Source organism: Asterias amurensis, chromosome 5, assembly GCF_032118995.1.
Source record: "Asterias amurensis chromosome 5, ASM3211899v1".
In the NCBI taxonomy this organism is placed as follows: Eukaryota; Metazoa; Echinodermata; class Asteroidea; order Forcipulatida; family Asteriidae; genus Asterias; species Asterias amurensis.
Genome location: NC_092652.1, coordinates 21057782 through 21080478, shown reverse-complemented (window position 1 = coordinate 21080478; position 22697 = coordinate 21057782). Strand labels below are relative to the sequence as shown.

The following is a 22697-nucleotide window of genomic DNA, read 5'->3' as shown; positions in this document are numbered from 1 at the left end:
TGTGTCTCTTTACATTCATTTACATGTGCCCCAATCTAGGATGGATTTTCTGACATGAAAAATAAACCAAGCACAAAAAGTCACCAAACATTTTTGAAACATTTTACTTGTACCAGTTACATGCCCATAAGTAAATTATTAATAGACTGTGTTGGAGGTTGAAGCTGTAGGACTGGGCAAGTCTATGAATCTTGATTGGTTTAAGGTAGATGCTAGTGCGATACAGATACCTCTTTTTCAGTAATTGTTGTGTTGCAATATCAGCAACTACATTAACAAAATGAACAATGCCAATCAAGACTTTACTTCCCAACTTAACAAATCAAAACACAACCACTTCATATATCTGTCCAATGTTTTTATTTGTACACAAATAATTTAGTACACCTAATACCACAAGATTTTAAGCACCGACATAACAACGATCACTAAATATACATCTTAGTTTACCACAAACCTCTAAATCCAAACCATTAGGGCGTGTACGAATTAATGGCTCGAGCAGTGGCTTTGGCTGTAATGACTTTTGCAGCCAATAGCCACAGCTACAGCCATAGCTGAAGTCGCTTAATTTGGACACAGCTTCGGCCTAATAGTTTCCTAAGCCAATTTGGTTTTTTACAATATAGATAAATGGCCAATATTACAAATGTACATAAATACATACAACTAAAATCCTGTGTTACATATATGCTGGAAGCATCTTCCTACTTTAGTATTCTTCCTTTTTTTGCCATTGTAAAAAATCAGAAATGTTATGATTAATAGCCTGAAAAGTTAAATAAAGCCCACACCATGTGTTCATGTAGGTTAGCCCTTGTACATGTACTCAATAAAATATTAATTCCTACTTATTTTTCTCAAGAACCAAATACGCCTGATGTTGGTGTACAATTCCTGATTAAATTAGCAGCAATGATAAACTGTTTGGGACACTAGGTGGCAGCAGATATACCAGGTAAATCCCCTGTTCTAAGGAAATGTGCACTTTTAACTATTGAAATTTACCAGGTGCCTGTGCTGCCACCAAGCGTTCCAAATTCCCCCTTTTGAAGAGTCAATCAGGCCTAAGTTTTTTTTTAGCAATGCTTATAAATCTTTTCTAAAACTTTTAGTCTCCAACACCTAATACTTCTTAACTTCTTACCTTAACAAAAGATGATAAAATACATAAATATAAGTCCTTCTGGAAGTTGTGACACTATGTTTCCTACTACACAATATGTCCTTCACATTTGACACAATTACACTTTTCCATTTTACTGCACAGTCTTTTTTGGTATAGCATAGAAACAACCATCAATATGTTTACTTGAAATAGTGAACTTAAATACCACAACTAGTCAGATTCGTACGTTCCTGCAACATCACCAAAACACAGTTAGTAGTCTAATCCAAGACAGATACAATTTTCACGAAAAATGTTTTGCCATTAGCAGTAGTAGTAACAGTATTGACAGGCCCCACCACAGATTCCAAATGTGCTGAATAATTACCATAATGTACATGACTAATGCAAAAAGATCCCTATCAGCTCAAACGTGTAGAATGATTAACATAATGTACATGAATATGCACAGAGTTAATGAGGCTGAAAAGCCATGATTTGACCAACAGGATCGGTAAGGATAAACTAAACTATTTTTTTCTGTCAAATATTTCCATCAGAAATGTAGTTGCATTCAAGAAAACTGTAGCTGAAAACCTAAAACCCAGAATTTGTTGTGCTTTAAAATTGAGACTCAATTTAAAAATCAGATTCTCTGACTCCCCTATACCAAATTGCAACTCATCTTAAGCTGTGTGAAAATTAGACAAGAATGGCACCAGTCTATAAAAGAAGCTTAAGCCTCTGTGTGAAAGTATAACAATCCAATATGGCCTCTCAAAACTTCATCAATAACAATACTTGTCTTTTGTAAATGGAAATTGGTGGGTATAATTGATTAAAATTGCGCTTAATCTTTCCAAAATAAAAATAATCTAACTTAAAGGCAGGGTTTACTTTTGTTTATTTTTCCACAAGGTAATGACCATAAAACCTTACTAAGTAAAGAACACTGGAGGGCTGTTGATGCTTTAAAACATCCTTAGAAACAACCCCCTGTGAAGTAATTCATTTTTAGAGAAAGAAGTAAATTTTCACCTAACAATTTGAAACTGAGAAAGGCTTCAGCCATGAAGCCATTCTCAGGCATCTGAAAGCACACAATTCTATTTCACAAGTGTGTTTCATTCTTTCATTATTTTCTTGCAACATCATTGACCAATTAAGCCCAAATTTGTACATGTTTTTTTTTGATATAGAAATGTTGGGATACACCAAGCGAGGATACTTTTCATTGACAATTACCCAAACTACACCCTGCCTTGAATAGCATAACCTCAGTATAGATTGCACAAAGAAGGGAAACCATTAATACCTAGCTGCTAGTGGGATAACTTTGAACAAACTTTCTATCAGAGGGGAAAATTGCCTGGAAAGTTAATCGTAGACTATTTCTCAAGCTCACTAAAAAATTTAAAAATTACTTCAGCCGCAACAATGACCACGCCACTGTAAGTGCATAGTCTCTTAGCGTCTGAAAGTGCTTTGGCTAACAGCAGCAGCCGAAGCCAAAGACCCTGGATCCAGACACGTCCATAAAATGTTCTTTTGCTACTGAAAAAGTGTGTTGGGTTCCCTACATGCTACTAACATGTACACCATAACACATAATCATCATACAAAGGGAGCCAGTCTATTACTGAGTTTCATATCATGGGTGAAGAAAAAAACAAAACGCCCTAAAAATCATCTGTCCATTAAACATGCGCAAATCTAACATTGTAAACTGTCACAGTTATTGGATATTTGTTTGAGTTACTGAGCTGGCCTTCTCATAAACTGGATTTTTTTTCTTGATATTTAAGAGATATTTATTCATCTTTGGCTTCCAGCATTGCTTCAAAGGAGAACGGCTTGAAGGCGTGTCCCTCGCCCTTGTAGAACTTACTCTGGAATTCAACCCTGTGAGAGAGGGGAACAAAAACCATCTTGTCACATTCTAATATCTCTCTCAAAATTCTTGATCTGTGCAGACGTACAAATTTCAAGAACACAATCGGACACCATGTAATTTTGCAGTGGCACCTTTTTCCAAAAATGTTTCTCTTTGTTCAAGCACTACCTTGAGTACCTTATTTGTAGATTCGCAAATAAAAAGTCAAAACAATTGTAATGTTTACAGGCCTGAAATTACAGAAACATGGAGACCATTGCCTGCTGCCCTGGCTGTTAGCTTTGGTGCCCCTTCAAAAGTAACATATGGACTCTCAGATGTACCAAAGGAAGCGCCCTTTGCAAAAAAAAAAAAAAAAAAAAAAAAAAAAAATGGTCTTGTCCTGTCCAAAGATGAAATTCCAGGTCACGGCCCAATTTCATAGAGCTGCTTAAGCAGAAAATATGAATTAAATATTTTCCGCTAAGCAGATATTGAGCAGGATACCAGTAACAAATTAAACATGCAGCATGGTAGTTTGGCTGGTAACCTTATCATCGTGAGCAAAAATTTTCTGCTGAGCTACATTTTGAAAGATGCTTACCAGTGCAGACGTAGGGTGTGTAGAAATGCAGACAGCCCTTCCATCAGGAGCAAGATGGCGATGGTCAAGACAGCCCAGGCGCTGAACACCGCCCAGATGACAATAAACCCAACGATGGATTCCATCTGCAAGCCAATACTGAATAACATGCTCCACAGGACCTCCGACAATTCTGAGAAAGGAGGAACAACAAAAATTGGGTTGAAAAACTTTCCTCTTCTATCTCTCCGGGCCGACTTCATAAAAATGATGGAAAAGAGTGACGTTGTGCATTTGCTCGAGGTCTTCAGGAAGTGAATTCCAGAGTCTTGGTGCTATGTTGGAAAAGGCCCTGTCCCCATAACTGGCCAAGGGAGTTTGATGAAGACCCCGTCACTGGCCAAGGGAGTTCAAAGAACATGAAGTGTATTGTTGATTAATTTAAATTCAATAATACTTCAACTCATTAATACGTTTATTCCATACTCTTAATGGAGGGCCTACTCTTGTTGGGAAAAAAAAAACCCAATTGTGATAATTAAACAGTACACATGTAACAAAATCAAAAGCGCAATTTCAGGTTGGTACGGAGCGTCAACAGATTTTGTATGTACGGTGGAGCTGAACCATGTAGTGTGCCGTGAATGTGATGAGATTGTAATGTTGTTACTTCTTGCACATATGCTCTATTAAGTCTTACCGGCATGAGCTAGAGACAAGGCCCAGAGTCGGAGGTAAGACGCAGTGTGGGAGATACATCCCAAACAGAACTCAATGGTGTGGATGGCTTGGTGTATCAAGACTTCACCGAAGTCAAACTGCAAGAAAAATACACACAATAAAAACACTGTTTGATTGAAAATCTTAAACCTGCCCAGTGCCTTTGGAGGAGTGGGGGAAAATAACCAATGTTGAAAGTTTTTATAATTCTTCCAGTTGCTATCTTCCGCAGGGTTACAAGCTGCGCCAATATTTGCATCCAGCAATCAGGATTTGTACAATAATCATGAAGATATGTGACTTGAGGCATTGCATAGTGAGGTATTAGTATATAGTTGGTTTGTGGTTACACGATGTGTATCCCTTCCTGGGTAGATTAGATTCTTTTGAGAAATTGTCTTGCTTTATATTCTACTACAGGAGTAGATTTTTCTAAATTTGATATTAAGTGATTCTATATAAGTGATCAGGAGTCGATTTCACAAAAGCAGTCCTAACATACATGTACGACTAGTCCTAGGACTCTTTAGGAGTTATTAAACATTTAAGACTAGTCCTAGGTGGTAAATCATCCTAACTCGAGATAAAACCAGTCTTAATTCTTTGTGAAATCCACCCCTGATCCTTGCCCTTAACCCTGAACGACCCCTCCTTACCTGGTCACCGTGATCTGGTTCGTCTGAGCTACCAGAGTCAGAAGCCGCTGCCTCCATGGCGTCATGGTGAACCACCTCAGCCGTCTCCTCTCCCACACTGCCGTTCTTCAACATACGAACATCGCGGTAACGGATCGCCTGGAAGAAATTAAATCAGAAGTTATTATCGACGGGAGAAAAATTATCAAGTAAAAGGAAGGGATCATAGGCAGTTAGTACTCATGTTTAGGTCTAGTACATGGCACTTATGTCCTGAAGCAAAAGACAACGCCATAATTGTGAAGGCAACTCATTCTGCGCTACCAGCCACACTCGTAGTGGACGATACTTGGCGGGGCACTATATAAATGCCTACTGTATTGTATTGTATTGATACCCATGCCTACATCCTGATGGACTGTGAAGGAGGTTAACCCTGTTTGAGCCCCAGGAGTAGGTGGCAACATGCCCCCTGGTGATACCTGATTTGGATTGACAGCCCAAATCGGTTAAGTGTAGACCTCACCTTAAAGTGGCCAACTAGCCTTGTGAAGCGATTTCTCCTAACAAATAAAATAAAATTAAAAATGTCACTGTCCTTCGGATAGGACTGGAAAGCCACAGAGTCCCCTGTGTTGCGGTGAGCGCTTGTAAAAGAACCAAAAACAATCATCTTGAAAGAGACGGACGGCTTGCTCACCTTACTGAGGTTCTTGTTATGCTGGAGTTTGAGGAGGAGAGGTTTGGCCAACAGCATCCACGGAATACAGACGACTGCAAGAATCACCAACAATGCCTGGGTTGCAAACTGAAGGAGAACAAAACACACACACAGACAATCAGTTTGCATGTTACAGGATGTGGGTACTTTTTGTAACACAAAACACAATGCCCACAGATTTACACTAAACTTACACAGTTTGAAGATTATGATAGTAGAAAGCTTCCCTGAAAATATTACTTGCTGAGGTGCTGTAGTTTTTGCAAAATGAGTAAAACAATGTCATGAAAATACGTTTTTACATGCTAAAATTATTTTCGCCTCATGATCACCGAGACGAAAATTATTATCATGACATTGTCTTATTCATTTCTTAAAAACTACATGTACAGCACATTGTGTTTTTTTTTTAGACCCTTTATACGTACCATTGTTCCATATTACAATTACATGCCCCCACATCATTATTATCATATTTTATTTGTCACAACATGCAAAAGAAAGATAAAATTTTCCATTGTCCCGTTTACTCCTCAAGTCACAATGACTACAATAAGTATTGTCGTCCAGTTACTGAATCACAATTTCCTGATTTGTGCAATTCATAATCATAGATGTTAAACCAATGTTTGTATGAGAGAGATTGGCTGTTGAAAGCTTGGCGTTTGTACTCCTTTGTGGGAGTTTTGCCAAGTTCCCTTGACACTACAAGTTCACTTTTTCCCATCCCTGTTATACCTGTCCATTGTAAAGATCCCCCTGCGGAGCGGTGAAGAGGAACATGTTGATGAGGGTAATGATGAGACTCGGGGCGTTCTCAGAGTTCCCTGCGTTGAAGATGAACCACTTCAGGAAGATCATGACCACCAGGTAGCCGAAGATGAACTCCAGGAAGATCAGCTGGGGGACAAACTCGCACCACATGTTGATGGGCTTCTTGAAATACCTAGATTGGGAAGACGAGGATAAACGGTTGATGACGGCATTAAGGACAACTTACAAATGAGGATAATAGTGGCTTCTAATATAGTGCTAATATCTATCACTCGGTGAGCGTTTTTCCCGAGAAGGCGTCGGCTGAAGACTCCCTCTCGCTCAACTGAATGAGGGTCGAGGCACTTCAACATTTCCTGGAAAGTAAAAGTATTGTGGAGCTAGGTTTGAAGAATAAGACCAATTCCTTTAGCACCATGGTTAAGGATAACCGAGGATAAATTAATGCCAGACTTTGGGATCCTCTAAACACCTTTGCAACGCGCTCATCTAGGACATGAGGCACTTCAGACGTATCAGAGTTCCAACATTTGGGCATTGGGTAGTTTGCTAAGAGCGGGAACAAATCATGACCTAAACATATTTGAGATTTGGTTATGTAAAAAAAAAAAAAATATTGGAGCTTTTATTAGGTGAGGATTGCAGTAGCACCATGTGTAAACCTCTTTTGAGTAGAGGTGGTTCTGAAAAGAACCAGTGGTTGACAACTCAACATTTTGATCAGTATGCTCTGTGAATTGGACCTTTGTCCCTGAATGCCGTATGATGATAGCGTTTAAAGGGTAAACAGTAGCCACGACCTTACTTGACCTAGCATAAAACTCTACAGAGATCCTTATTGTTGAGGTCAACCAAGGTCGCAACTACCAGTTACCCTTTAGGGACTACCTGCTACATTAGTACATGAGCCTGATGAGTAACGTACTTGTGATTAAAAGCACTGAGGACCACACCGAAGGACATCTGAGCAATACCGAAGATGACGGACATCTTCATCTTGAAGGAGTTCAGGAAGGAAAGCTTGTTGGTTGACAGCTGCCAGATCTAGAGGGTAGAGGGTAGAGAAAAAAAGTAATAATTGAAAATAGTCAAAGAAATCTAAGGTTATATGGGATTTGAGGCATTGCATGGTGAGGTATCAATGTCTCTCTGGTTTGTGGTAACACCATGTGTATATATCTACCTGCTGGGTAGATCGTGTTCTTTTGAGAACTTATCTTGCTTTACTACTGCAGAGTAGATTGTTTTGGAAATCGGGAGACTTCTTATCTACTGTAGGTTCTTGGTTAATTTATAAGAGATCTTATACAGAAGTAGTTCCGAGGAAACTCATTTGGTAATTTTGGGGGTGATTTAGGACATGCCATTTGGAAATGACATTGAATGGTCAGACAGTAGAAGGGTTGTAAATGACACAATTGAGTTCCACTTTTCAATTGAAGAAAAATCTTTTCAAATCAATGGAAGAAAAATCTTTTAAAATCAATGGAACAACACAATTGTGGATGAGTAATAGTATCTAGCGCTTTGAGGCCTTATTTGGCAATTTGGCGCTTTATAAATATCTTTTTATTATTATTATTATCACTTTTACAGGCAGAAGAAGGTGGACTTACTGGATCTAACCCGTAAGGGTAGGGTCCGGTAAAAGCCTGCTTAGGGTCCAGTTGGAAATCCTCCTCTCCCTCCAACAAACCTTTACTGTAGATGAAACAACAAAATAAATGGACCATGAAATGAATCAGCCATTTGCAATATATATAATGAAAAGTGAACCAAAAACTGATTTTAAAACTTCTGTTTTTGTTGTTGCTTTTTAAATGCAAGATCACCCTATAAAATTAATCAGCCGTTTGCACTACCTATGAAGAAAAGTGAAACAAAAACTGCTTAAAAAACTCTGTGTTTTGTTGTTGTTCTTGTTGTAATGCAAGTCCGACCCAAACAACAATAAGGGCCACTCTTAGTAAGAGGCCACAAGAAGAAACAACACTTAAGATGAAAATAACTCATGGGAGCTGAAGGTAGGAGTTGATATTCCTCTTAAAACAGTCTAGATTGTAGGATGGAGGGAAACATGCACCAGGCAAGGATTTCTAAGGAGAAGCTGGACATGGAATAAAGCTGTTAGAATGGGTCTTTGATTTGAGGTCGAACAAAGACAAATTTACTAGAGCCAACGACCTCCAGATTAATGAGTATGTGAAGAAAAGTGAAACAAAACTGCAATAAAAACTCTGTGGTAACAATGTCTGCCACAAAGACGTAATATGGGTTGAGAAAATCTCTTGTAGGTGGATGCAAAGTTCACTCACGTGAAGTTGGCCATGCCGGACACCTTCCACGACGAGCCGAATATATTGAACGATTTTGAGAAGGCGTCGTTGTAGACGAAGCCCGAGTACATGGAGAAGAGACCCATCAGTAGAACGATGTAACGACCACCGAAGAACATCCCGAATATCTGAAAAAAATTAAATAATTTGGTAATTTTGTAGATGGAAATTTGCATGAGGGATACAGATTAATTTTGGTTTTACCCATATACACCGATGTGTGTTAGCAACGTTTACTCAGTACTTTCCCCGAGTCCTGTGAACAAAATCACAGGCATGTTACTCGGGTGGGACTCGTGAAAAAATGTTCATGTAAAATTGAATTCTGCAGTTCTGTATCAGGGATTTGAACATTTGACTTTGGTTTCGCATGGACTGATTTAGCTGCTCAGTGTGCTTCTGCATTGGCTAGGACCGACGCAGAGTTAGGAGTTTGGAAACTTTGTAATGAAAGCACTTCGTTCTTCCCTACTTTTCACTTATGTGGACCCCCATTGGAATATCTCCTTCAGACCGGAGCCTTGAGCATAGATTGGGACTTCAGTCATGATTGCATGAGTATTTTCTCTCCGTCTAAAACTGTTCTAAAACCATCTTGTTACATGTAAAGGTTTACAAGATGTAAACCAGGAGCACTTGGGCGAACCCCTTCTCTTTTCCATAAGTGCACTTTTATTTTGTATTATGTGCATTACACAGCACACGGCACCAACAGCTTTTTGCTTCGATCCGAAGAACACAGCAATAATGGTTAAGTGTCTTGCTTAAGAACACGAGTGTCACATCTGGGACTCGAAACCCACAAAGCTGAACAGAAACACCAGAGCTGGAGTCCGGTAGTCTTATCCACTTGGCCACGAGCAATGCGTTTAGTTGTGATTCTTACCTCATTGTCACCCATGCTGGCAGCTAGCTTCTTCTCACTCATGACCATCCAGAGTGCAAAGAGGAACATGATCAGGCCATGGCCAGTGTCTCCGAACATCACCGAGAACAGGAAGGGGAATGTGATGATAGCATAGGGTGCTGTCAAGAACAGAAAATTTAATCAAAGTCTATCCTTGTAAATTTTGTCATTTAAAATTGGAATCTTATATAATATATGTTTCCACCAATAAGGTGCGCAAGGTGCTGGAAAAACACCTTTTAAGACAGGTTTTGAAGTTTATAAATTATAAGACCCAATTTAGTTCCTGCTTAGCATATATTAGTTGGGCCCTGGTTTATGGATTGTCTTATACCTGGGTTGACCTCTTGATAGTCGGCCACTCCGTAGGCATCCACGATACCCTGGAACACCTCTGTGAATTTGTTGGTCTTGTTGAAGGTGGGTGGGTCCTCATGAGTGTCCATACGGTTCAGGATGGACGGTACTGTTGAGCCGCTACGTTCCTGCGGTCAGAACGGGCAGACAAGACAAAAGAGAGACATCAAGCATCGAACAATTCTATGGTTAGTCACATTACACCGACTCCTAGAATCAGGGTTTACAGAATGATTATTCATGACACGATCTCATCATTTTTGTTGTAATGAAAAGAGTTCTGCCCAGTACTGTCTACAAGTCATCGGTTAGTGCAGCTTGTATGGGTGTCGGAAAATTGGTTATGAATATTTTGGAGCTCCTGGTAAAGTTCATGGATCTAGAGTAATTGGTTTAAGAAAAACACTAACTGTTTGTGGATTTTGACTGACTGTATATACACTTTTCATATAATGCCCTTTTGATCACTATGGATATGAAATTGCAACTAAAACCTTTACAGCACTGAGCATACAAAGTCAAAGTACAGAACCAGCTCAGAGATAAGCCGTCTCAACAAACAGGAGATCTCGCACAAAATGTGGAGAAAAAAACCCAAACCAAAAAATGAACTCACCGTTCCCCTGCGCAGACCCATCTGGATCTTATCCAGGTCCGCCACGGGGCACCAGCACTCCGCGATCAGACACTTCTGCGTCACGTCCAGGTTGAAGAGATTCAGGGTGTGGTAGACCGCCTTCAGCTTGCGCACCTTGATGAACCACACCCGCACGTTCTTGGCCGCCGACGAGAGGACGCGCTGGCGGTGCTCCTCCGTCTGGCTCAGGACAGCCTGGAGGTCCTCTATCCGTGTCATGACGCCGATGCTCATCTCCCGACGCTCCGGCTGGGTCTCCGGGCACGGGTACAGAGTGGCGCGGAACCTTAGGAGTTGAAAAAGGGGGATAACCATCAGAAAAAGAAAAAAAACGTGTCATAAACCGCCTATTACTTCTTTGAGTAGAGATGGAGAATATCAAGGCTAGCTTATTGTCTAGTAAGGGTTGTGGTAGCACCATGTATTGACCCCTTGCACGCGCATCACACGCGGCGACCAATGCCACGCTCACCATGTTGGTGGGCAGTTAGGTTTACGCGTATTAACGCAGCGTCGCCTAAAATGCACACTTCAGTGCATAACGCACAGCAAACTCTATGCATAGAGTTATACATGAAAACGCACAGTGAAATTGCCCACCAGTATGGCGCATTCAAGATTTTTCTGATGATGACGTCAGGTGAAATGGGTCAATATCAAATAACTCTCTATGAGTTGTGTAGGTTCTGAAAAGAACCGGTGTTTGAATGGCCGAAACAAATGTAACAAGCTCACTCTTTGGCTAGCCTTAGTTATGTTTCTTTACTAGGACAGCAATGACCGTGATAAAGCTAATGGAAACATACCCTTCGCAAATTTTCTTGACTCGATTCTTCAGCTGATCACCTTGGAAGAAGATGATGAAAACAGACTTGTGTACCTGGTCTCCCTGTAACACAAAACACAGTCAACAATTGATTAAATACTAGTAATTAAGTAAATAAAATAAAAACATTGTTTACATTCCCCTGACATTCGATATGTTCTAAATCAAAGGAGTCATCATGCAATGAAGTAAAGGGCACCCTTAGCAACACCCATAGCGGTAGCAATAAATTCAAATGTGTTTATTCTCACCGTGGTTGGGTCTTCCAGGGGGCTGTCCATCTCGGCCTGTCGCAGGAAAACGTTGCCGCGGCAAACGCGCCATAACATCTGCTCGAAGGCCGGGATGCGTTCACGTTGAATTACACCCGCAACAAATCTATGGAGAGAACCCAACAACAAAAGTATTTAAATTTGCTTTTATAAAATAACGGAACACCAACTTGTACTTTAATGGGCACCAAGGCCAAGACCAGAGAGCAACCCATCCCCATAGACATTTGCATATTTGACTGTTGGGCCGTCACACATTATAGTAATGCACGTAGAAAACATTCCAACGCCCTCAATTGAGGACCCTGTATAGCAGCTGGGTTGAGAGTCTCATGCTGACGAATAAGTCTGAAACTGGGATCCAGATCTTAGGAGGTACATTGAAACGATGGCACGTCCACCATTGGTACCCCCTGGAGTTTAAAATTCCAAGGAGCCTTTGGGAACATTATCATCAGCACTAGAGAAGTACATGTAGATCAAACAGCTTGACTTATTGCATTCAGATAAACACATTGTTTTTTAATTTACCAGACTGACTTTAAAAAGTCTGAAATTGATCACCCCTGAAGTACCTACCCGAGCCTCATCGGCATCCCGGTCCGCGGTCCCTCGTCTCCGAGCAGCGTGTGGGCCTCCTCCTCCTTATCCGCATCGTGCATCTGCTGGTGATGCAATTCAGCCTGTTTATATGATGGTTGGGGGGGAAGACGGGGGAAGACCAGACCATTTGGGGGTACGAGTAGGAGGAGGGGGAGATGAAATGAAGGGAGGAGGAGAGGGAGAGGAGGGGTAGCACAAGTTGAAACACAAGACGCCATCAAGGCCCATGCATGCAAGGCAGGGGTACAATGTTCCAGACGCACACAATGCCCGTCAAACAAAAATTAAATTTAAAAACAAAATCAAAATAAAAGTGATGCACATTTGTTTACATGTATGCTTTTTCTCACTGTGTGGCAAATAAAAATTCTGAGATCGGATTGATTCGGTGACGTTTGCTGTGGGTAGCACCGTGTGTAAATCTCTTTTGAGTAGTGTTGGTTATGAAAAGAACCGGTGGTTGACAACTGTTTTTGTTTTCCCCAAAAGAGTTGAGGTGTTCCACAGGATGATTTTCTCTTGTCTTCTAAGAATCGAAGAGACTTTAGGAAGATTTTCCAGAGCCTCGTCCAAAAGATCAAAATGTGTCAAATTCTTACAGAATCAGTGATTTTGTTGTTGGATGGATTTCAGATTTTAGCTCATAAATAAAAAATAACAACCGGAAATTTTAGCAGAAATTCAGGCCTAGAATTTCGTCTTTCAGAGGGCTAAGCTATTTTCACTTTGCAAAGGGGCACTTCCATTTGAAAATCTATGGGAAACTTTTGAAGGGCACCAAGGCCAAGACAGGGGCAACGGCCATGGCTTGTTGTAATTCAGTTCTGACAATTTTTTTTTTTTTTTCAACCCCACCTGCTACTCAACGCCAAAACAAAATAGTCAGGCTCTGTGATGATATCAATGTTTCATCTTGCGTAAGAAGCTGCCAGCTACTGGGTACCATACTAGTCTGCCACCAAGTGAGTAAAGTCATAATGATTAGGTGCACAGAGGGGGGGTTAGTTCAACTCAAATGATTGATAAATCAATATCTAGTCTAACACCTTTTGTTAATGTACCCTGGGGTAAATTCATTCCAATGTATTCTATCAAAAAATTAAAAAGGCCAAACTACTATTCTGTAACAGGCCTTTATCAGTTTTAGAAATTGTCAGTTATATTGCACAAGTTGTATTATATGTCTCATCAGATATGCCAATTGTACTATATGTAAATTGCAATTAGCTTTCCGATGTTGATTTTTAAGATGATATTTTTGTTGAAAAAAAAAAAAAAAAATCTGACAATTATTTTCCTTTTTTAACATACCAGCAGCACTTGGGCAATAACAAAATAAAACGCATATTTGAACAAATGCACTGACATTATTTAGAATGTACAGGAAAAAAAAAAATTTGCATTGTTTTCTCCAATGTGTAACCAACATGAACAAATTGTTATATAAAATGAAAGGGTTGTAAATACATGGGCTTGAACAAATATTTCCAAACCAATGTTTTTAGAATGAAGTTACCCGGCAGGTACAGTATTTTATGAAACATCAAATGACAATACACACTTTCTACAAATTATACACACACAATGGAAAGTTGTGCTCATGAATAATTCATGATGTAAGCTCTGCTAATTTGAATAAAGTGAGCGACATTTGAATAATGTCTGGTACCAAGAATTGCAAAGTCACAAATTACCACTCAGATTTGAATTCCTCAGACTATAGAGATGGTTGCCATGTCAAATGGTTTCGGGCAAGCTTTAGTAAAGGGATTTCCAGATGTCTGAGAAATTAAAACATTTTAGCAGAACTTGTGATGTGGCAGGTCATTGCACCAGACTATATAATCAAACCTTACTCACAAAATGGCTTCAGTAAAAAAGTCAATTCAAAGCATCATGTGAATTCACTGCATGAGTTCTGTTCAATCAGTATGGTTTTTACCCGGTATTTACGACTTTCAGAATCTGAACCAAATACTGAAAACGGGTTCTGTTCACTTCATCGTGCACAGTAAAGTGTGAATCTCATGATCAGTGCTATATTAATACAGTAAACTAAATAACCATACGTTTAAAAATTATTCAGAAGGTGAAAGAAAAAGTTAAGAAACGATCAGAAATGTGTGCATACATAGTGGTGATCTTGAGTTGAAAAACATGCTCATGCATTCCAAGTAGTGAAAATTACTAGATATCAGTTAGAATGTCAGAGAAACTGATAATATTTGTAAGATTAATAATAAGTTGTCATTCCTTCATGCCGAGAGAGGTAGAGACAGATTTGAAGGGAGAAAAATCATCACTTGTAAAGGGGACAATAGGGACAGTTTAATGGTCAACATTTTATAGCAAACAACTGCTGTAGTTTTTTGGAATCAGTAAAAGAAAATCTAAGAGAGCCAAATATTCCCCTAAAGTATCAACACCCTGCACTGAGACACACACACTTTTGGACATGGTCTTCCATTTTGGGAGCCAAATTACATATAAATATAGGGTGCGTGTCTGGCCCCCGAGCTCCTCGCCTAAAATATACAATGCACATCAGTTGCACACAAGGGGATCTGACTCATGGCCGAACAAGGGTTAATACAAGAATCAAGATATAACCAAAGTTTTGGCATCTCTCATATTGTCTCAACAAGAACATTACAAAATGGCAAAACAAATTTCACAGATCTGAATTCACAGAACATCTGTTTGAATACAACCAAGTTGGGAAATCATTCAAAGTAATCAATCAATAAAGATGATTTTCAACAAACTGTTTTGTGTGTTCAGTAATCGCTTTTAATGCAAAAGAATCGTAATGCAAGTAGGTTTCCCAAATAATTAAAAACGTGCTTTCACAAAAAAATAGGAATTTAATAATTTTTTCCCATGAGAATTTTATCTGAAACACAGGTGTCAGTTTTGTTGTTATCCGCCATATCTGATGTCAACCGAGATCTTGTGATAAACTATCTTCACCTACCATGGAATGCACAAGCGTTTCATCAGCACACAAGCAACAACACGAAAAACAGAAATAGTGCCATCCATACATAACATACAAAGAGATGATAACAAAAAAAATAATCATCAACTGTTTTTTTCCTTTTTTTTCTTTAGTTGGTGCAAAATCTAATAATGCAGCTGAACTCTATTCAACATGCATAACAATACAATAGCATAGCACTCCCATACATCAATTTTTTATGGCCACAGATCTTTTTCTTACGCCGCACCGTTTCTTTGGAATAGTCTTCCTGTGCATATTCGCCAAGCTAATACTTTACAATGTTTTAAGTCCTTGTTGAAAACTCATTTGTTTAAAGCTTCTTTTTTGTAATTTGCCTATTTGTATCTTGTATCTTTCTCTAATTGTTTATTTTATTGTTTCTTTAATGCGCTTAGAGGCTTTTGCATTAGGCGCTTTACAAATGTCTTTTTATTCTTATTATTATTATTATCACATTGGATGGAAGAATATGGGCTTCATGTCCGAGGCCAGTGACTTTTAATATGTGAAAAAACCATGGCTGTGGAAGTGGTCTCCGCTGTCGAATTTTGCAGAAAGAGTATATTGGGTAGGAGAGTATACTAGTACAGTAGGGTAAATTGGAGAGAAAGTTATTTCTTTCCTCGTTTTTCGGTGTACCAGCTTTAACTCCGCCAATTGTCAGTCTGGTAGATCTGGGATAACCTTTCCTGTGTGTGCAATCTTTGAAAGTCGGACCTCAATAGCTGAGCATACTGAATAATATCAAACTATATGGACTCTGATCATGGTGTGATCTGTGGTAGATTAGTTAGTGTAAGATATTTTGTAGTTTAGGTGAAGCGCTTTAGTTTTAATTTCTCACTGTTTGGCCAGAATGTAGTTAGGTTTTTGGAATGCAAAATGGTTCCACAATGATGCATGAATCACAAGATAACTCTGACTTTTTGTGGAAAAAGTTTTCAAATACCCTGTTTTCATTTTGTTTCATATTTTTGTTGTGGAAAATCGTTAAAGTGAAGGCTACAGGAAAAGAAGACATGGGAGAGAAAATTTGAAGAGAGAAGGCTCCAGTTTATTCTAGTTCTACAACTTGGCCTTCCTGTCTTTTGCGTCTTCAATGTTAAAAGTGAAATGTTAATGATGGCCCATCTTGTAATCACAAGTGTGTTAATAGTTTCACCACAACTCAGTCTACTGCATCTAAACTCCATGGGACACCATGTTGTGACACGCTCACTTTGTTGTTATGCTAATGCAGATTTAATGCACCAAAAAAGAATCCAAGAGCACAGACGGGATGGGCTTCAGGTATGGGAGGGGGTGGAGATGAAGTCAAGGAGGGGGGTAATATCTTAAACACACATGCTTATTATACATGTTATAAATATATACACGTGTGGGGGCGATTGTTAATAAAAGTATGACTCAAAATGTCATGGGGGGTACGTTATATATGGATGGCCCTATAAGAGCAGGCGACTTACAGTGTTAACACAGAGACAAGCGCAGAATGTAGTGGCAAACATCGATTGACAATTGAAAACCATCGAAAAAAAAAACAAAAAGGGCAACAAACTGTGAGATCATGAGATTAAGAAAAAAGCCATCTACAAGATTCTAATGGTGGTGATATCTTAAAGCCACATGCAGGGGATTATGGCTATTAAAAAATTGTCTTGGTCCTGTAAACCCCGCAAGTTTCAGGCCTCTAAACAGCCCCACGGCACCCACAGCAACTGCAGTGGTGCCCTGTGCTTTTGGCTGTGATGCCCTTTGCAAAGTTCCAATACAAATTTATATTTTCCCTCATAGAAGTGCCCCTTACCACAGGGAAATAAGCCACTTCGGAATTGCAGCTGCGAATGTCTGTTACTGCTGACAACGGATTTTGTCTATCGCCCGTGACCTTTTGACAATACTCGCTGGTATTGTCAAATGGTCACGGGAGATAGACAAATTGCAGTAACAGACATGCGCAGCTGCAATTCCAAAGTGGCTTATTGCTGTGCCCCTTCAAGAGGAAAGTTCAAGGCCTGAAGTTTTATTCTTGTGTTTTTTTTTGCAATCAAACAACTTTGGTCAATTCACAGTCAAGTGATTAATTTGACAATCGGTTGCCGTCTCGATGCACCCTGTACAGGTTTTTGTTTCTTTTCTAAAAAAGGTGCACCGATCATTAATTAATTTGGCAACGCACAAAACTCAACATTGTTTTTTTGAGCAGCAACTGGGAGGAGATTCTGACAAATTAAGGCCAGATTCATAAATCAAATGGCCAGGAAAGAAACGAGAATCTCGACGACAAACCCAGTAGCCACCTGGAATCGTTTGTAAAAATATTTCAAACTTCAGCTAAAATGTTGCCCAAGAATTCCCAACAGAGAGTACCTATAGTTGCAATCTAAAACATCCACGTAAACATTTTGTTTGAAAAAGGTGTGAGCTACGTTAAGTATATAAAAAACTACTCATGCAAACAGAGTCGGGAACGTCTTTCCTCGTCTGCGAAACATTACCTCGTCGAAGAAGGTCTGGGTTTTACGGAGGATGTGTTTCAGCTCAGTCAGTTCCAGGAAGTTCCGCTTGAGTGCCTCCTGGTTTGTGTTGACCTCCTTCATTTCTACCTCTAGCTTCTCAAAGCAAGCCTGGAAATTTGTGTTGAAAACGAGAGGTAAATGTCTATTCTAAATTTTCAAAGCCACATGGCCCGATTTCATAGAGCTGCTTGAGCACAAGAAGAAGCTTAGCACAACAATAATATGGTTTCCAGAATAGGTTTACCAGCCAATATACCATGTCACTATCTGCAAATGGTATCCTGCTTATTTTGCTCATCAGAACATGTTTTCTGCTTAACCAGTTCTATAACGATGGGCCAGGTCTCATTAGCCTTTTTGAAATATGGTGGATATTATGGAAGTGCACTGTTTGGTTTGGGTGCAAACAGACAAATTTACCCAAACCTAGTGTCATAGAATTGTATCCACCATATGTTCAAATGGCTTAAAACGGGCCTTGAGTCATTGCTTTGGTGCCTCTTGAAACTGTCTTCATTTTCCTCATTAAGGGGCCCTTAGCTAAGAAAAAATTGCCTCACCCTCACAGAAATTGACATCTGCCTCATAAAATCAGTATTTGTTAACATTGAGTGTTATGAACGGCCCCTAAATCAGAATCCCTCCTCATTTGGGTTAGTAGGTGTGTATACGGATAAACAAGGTTAGCCATTACAATTAATCTAATCCTGTACCTCTAGGTCAATCATCTCTCTTGGAGCAGGTGCCTCAGGGTTCTCCCCTGTGTCCAGCAGAGGAATGTCAGCCTTGTGGATTTCTGTCTCCAAGAACCCTGGAAGATGCAAGCATTTATAAATGTTTTCCGTTAATCACACGTTTTTCCACAACTCAGATAAAACTAGTCTAAACAAATGCTACCATGCCTCCAAAACCTGCAGTGTCAAAAATAAAGGACGTTCTGACAAAGGTTAATAGGTCAGAAAGATATCATATTTGTGTACAAAAGGACTTTAGAATTTCTCAAGGTGAGAAAATAGATAGCTGTTGCAAACTGCTTCAGACCAAAAGGACAATATACGTGCAAAGAAAAGATAATTGCCTGATGCTTTAACCCAAGCAGAGTCTTTCTTTAAGGCTTTCTCAGAGTTTCACAAAATAAAGGTGGAATTGCAGAAAACAACTTTGTTTGATTCTTTTTTTTACTGTAACATGCATTTATAAGCTGCTTAACTTTTTAAAATGAAAACTTACGTAGTTTCCTCTCCATTTCGTCACATCGTCTCACTTCATTAACAAACTTTCTTTGGAATGCATTAACGTCAGGATTAAGCTGCAGCCATGGATAAAAAGAGACAAATTTTACACTCCATTACACTTGGTTATTTTCCTTTCATAGTTTCAAGTCAAACATGTCATTAACAACACCAAACATCTTATTCGCGATAGTAGAGAACTTCCCCAAATCCCCCAAATCTACTCCGTGTTAGTAGAATATAAAGCAAGAAAAGTTCTCTTAAAAAAATAATCTACCCAGCCAGTAGATATACACATGGTGAAAACTGTTACCGCAGACCAAATTTACACAAAAATCATTGAGATAAAACCCTTTAGTATATTGCCCCAGGGGTGGATTTCACAAAAGTAGTCCTAACTTAGGACTAGTCCTAGGCAATGCTGAGAGATAGGACTGGTCCTAAGTTAGGACCAGTAACTCAACCTAACTTAGGACTGGTCCTATCTCTTAGCATTGCCTAGGACTAGTCCTAAGTTAGGACAACCTTTGTGAAATCCACCCCAGATTGCACAGTGGGGCTTTTGAAACCAATTGATAAAACACAGGTCAAAAATATTCCTCGTTTCAATTCAGCTTGCTGAACGCTAAACTTTCAAAATTTGGGTCCCAAGAGTTTTGGAACAAATAACCCAGGGAGAACCTTGCATCAGTTGAGCCAGAGAATAATTTAAACAAAGAACAGTCTCTACTCACATCCCTGAATTGGACCAATCCAAGCTCTCCTAGCTCAGCCACACAATTGTACGCAGCTTCAGATTGGAGGAACACCTGCGCGAGGCACATCTGCTCGCTGCGAAAAAGCGACCCCATGGTTGCTCTTTTACAGATTCACCTGCATTAGAAGGAAAAACAAGAGACAAGATTTAGAGGATAAATGATAAATTACAAAATGCATTGCTCTGTTAGACTGAAAGAAGGTAGTAGTAGCACTTAAAGATTAGCTAATTGTACATCAAAAAAACTAGCCCAGTCTTGTCGGAAACAACTTATTCTGATGTAACTACATGTACAATGATGCCCATAAGGCCTTTTGAGGTTGCTGATTGCTGATCGCATCTTCATGCTTCGGAGTATTGTTTTTCTCAGACAAACCATAAGACCTGAAATCTTAAGCTTTGCAACACTCGGAGTACAACACCAAGTATAAATTTGTACCATGCATGTAAATAACAAAACTTACGATAGGCCTACCTACAGTCAGCAATAAAAGGAGAACCACAGTGATGTCAGAAACAACTTATTCTGATGTAACTACTGTTCAGAGTCTATGATTCCCAGAAGGCCTACTACTATAGATGTTGCAGATCGCATCTGCATGCACAAATGATTAACAGACTAAAGTCCAACCAGTCCTCTCCGCTGACCAAAGATAAAACCCTTTAACCCAACTCAATGCTTAGCGGATAATTGCTGCACATTTCAATGCCTCATATAATAGCCACATGTATCAGGGATTAGAATAGCAATAGAAACCAATAACAGAATGGACCAAGTATAATCATTTCCTGTGAAGGCAGGAAATCAAAGTCAGATCAAAAGTAGACAAATGACGGATAACCATGAAGCTTTAATGTAGGTACCAGGTCTGGAATTACACCGAGGCCACAGCCTCTGTTGCCCCTGGTCTTGGCCTTGGTGCCCCTTTAAGATTCCCCTATAAACTTAACCAAAGATTTTCGATTGAAAGTGCCTTTACACAATGAAACTGGCCTTGCTTCTCAAAGGTGCGATTCCAGGCCTGGTGTCCAACATTCGATTAATAATGTAATTTTTTTCTTATTTTTAGATTCAAGGTCAAGTGAACAAGTCTGCAGTCTACACTTCTATTAATTCATGGTTTCCCATAGGCCTATTTGGCTATGTAGAATTTTGTAGAAATTGTAAAACAAACTTTGAGTGGAGAATTGCCAAGCTTGTTGGCCCTCTTTCCCCTTGCTCCTACCTAGGCCTAGCTAGGCCCATATACCAAAGCTTAACGTAGTGAATTATGCAAATGAGTTGGTTGGGGTATGAGTTGGTGCATTTGAGTTTGCGTGCGTACGAAATAATGACTTAATTTAAATCTAATTTGTATTTTACCTTAATTCTTAAAAAAGAAAGAGCGAAGATGAAATATTTTCTTTTTTATTGACTTAAAGCCATTATACACTTTCGGAACAGGAAAAAAGTTCACAAATTTACAAATAATTTACAGGGTTTGCAGAAGGTAATGGTGAAAGACTTCTCTTGAAATATTGTTCCATGATGATGAAATGCTTTAATTTTTGAGAAAACAGTAAAACAATATAAGTTCTCGATAGCGAGAAATACGGATTTAATTTAAACACATGTCATGACACGGCGAAACGTGCAGAAACAAGGGTGGGTTTCCCCCGTTTTCTCCCGACGCCGATGACCGATTGAGCCTTAATTTTCACAGGTTTGTTATTTTTTATATCAGTTGTGATACACAAAGTGCGGGCCTTGGACAATACTGTTTACCGAAAGTGTCCAACATGGCTTTAAAAATAAAATGCTGTTATTGTTATTGCGGAAAATTATCTTTTTTTTTTTTTAAATTAACAACATAAAAATATAAGGCCTCATTTACAATTAATTCATTAAAAATCTTAATTCTTCCCAACATTTTAGTTATAGGAACACGTTGCCTTGGATCGGTCGAGTTGGTCTTTGAAAAACGTTTGTAACCGTTTTTTATAAAATGCATATGGGTAGAAAGATGTTGTAAAAGTAGAATACAATGATCCACACAAACATGCCTCGAAATTGCGTGGTTTTCCTTTTACCTCGTCGACTAACACGTCGGCCATTTATGGGGGTCAAAATTTTGACTCCCATAAATGGCCAACGGTGTTAGTTCGCACAATAGAAGGAAAACCACGCAATTTCGAGGCAAATTTGTGTAGATCATTGTATTCTACTTTTAAAACATCTTTCCAACCATATGCATTATATAAAAAACTGTTACGAACGCTTTTGTTTTGACCAACTCGTCCGATCCAAGGCAACGTGTTCCTTTAAAATCCTTTATTTATTTAAAAACCAGTGCCGCTGCAGGGTGCAGGTCGCTTAATATTATTAATACTAACAACAGCTTTCCCCCCAGCATGAACAATTAGATTAATTAGCGCATAGTCTTACAACTTGATATTGAAATATTGAATGAAAGAGAGGGTTGGCCCACTTTTCATAATCATACATTTTTTTAGTAGGGCTCTAATTCTATTACTCACAGTACACGTACACAGCAGTGATAATTTGAGTTTGACAATATTGACAAAAACAAAATTGAAGTCCTGCCTAATTTTTTAAACAGCGAAGTTTTAAAAAGCTTTGGCAGTTGCATAAATCAACCACATTTTTATCAAATAAAGCACTGTACAATTACAACAAAATAAATGAAAATCAAATAATTTTTTACCGTTTATTTCATGAGAAACCACCACCAGTCTCCGGAAAATAACGTCTGGTCCGATCAATTTTTCCTGAATAAATTACATGACGTCATTTTACTGACAAATCACATGATAGTCTGGTAGTCAACATTCAATG

The 22697-nt window shown here is 39.1% G+C and overlaps 2 protein-coding genes across 4 annotated transcripts in view; both read right to left on the bottom strand.

Moving 5' to 3' along the window:
* LOC139937007 (uncharacterized) overlaps positions 1–22697 on the bottom strand; it is a 139339-nt gene that overhangs the window by 50272 nt on the left and 66370 nt on the right. The window lies entirely within an intron of this gene.
* LOC139936996 (V-type proton ATPase 116 kDa subunit a 1-like) lies at positions 344–22655 on the bottom strand. Of its 3 annotated transcripts, none has more exons than XM_071931912.1 (20): positions 22567–22655; positions 19839–19977; positions 19103–19181; positions 18586–18683; positions 17852–17980; positions 12329–12432; positions 11729–11855; positions 11458–11540; positions 10631–10937; positions 9992–10142; positions 9637–9776; positions 8730–8878; positions 8031–8115; positions 7340–7458; positions 6379–6586; positions 5620–5727; positions 4941–5078; positions 4265–4382; positions 3586–3757; positions 344–3010 (listed from the first exon to the last, which is right to left on the bottom strand). In XM_071931912.1, exons 2-20 carry the CDS (start codon positions 19953–19955, stop codon positions 2920–2922), a joined length of 2523 nt encoding a protein of 840 aa, XP_071788013.1. In that variant the 5' UTR covers positions 19956–19977; positions 22567–22655; the 3' UTR covers positions 344–2919. The 3 variants fall into 3 exon arrangements, with proteins under 3 accessions (XP_071788013.1, XP_071788014.1, XP_071788015.1); XM_071931913.1 differs by having other exon boundaries at positions 12329–12411; XM_071931914.1 differs by having other exon boundaries at positions 12329–12393.

Coding starts and splice junctions, on each gene's coding strand:
- LOC139936996 (XM_071931912.1), bottom strand. CDS start 19,955: ATGGGGTCGCTTTTTCGCAGCGAGCAGATGTGCCTCGCGCAGGTGTTC. Junction 10,143..10,630: donor TGGGTCTGCGCAGGGGAACG/GTGAGTTCATTT, acceptor TTCTGACCGCAG/GAACGTAGCGGCTCAACAGT. Junction 6,587..7,339: donor CTCAGTGCTTTTAATCACAA/GTACGTTACTCA, acceptor TTCCCAATCTAG/GTATTTCAAGAAGCCCATCA.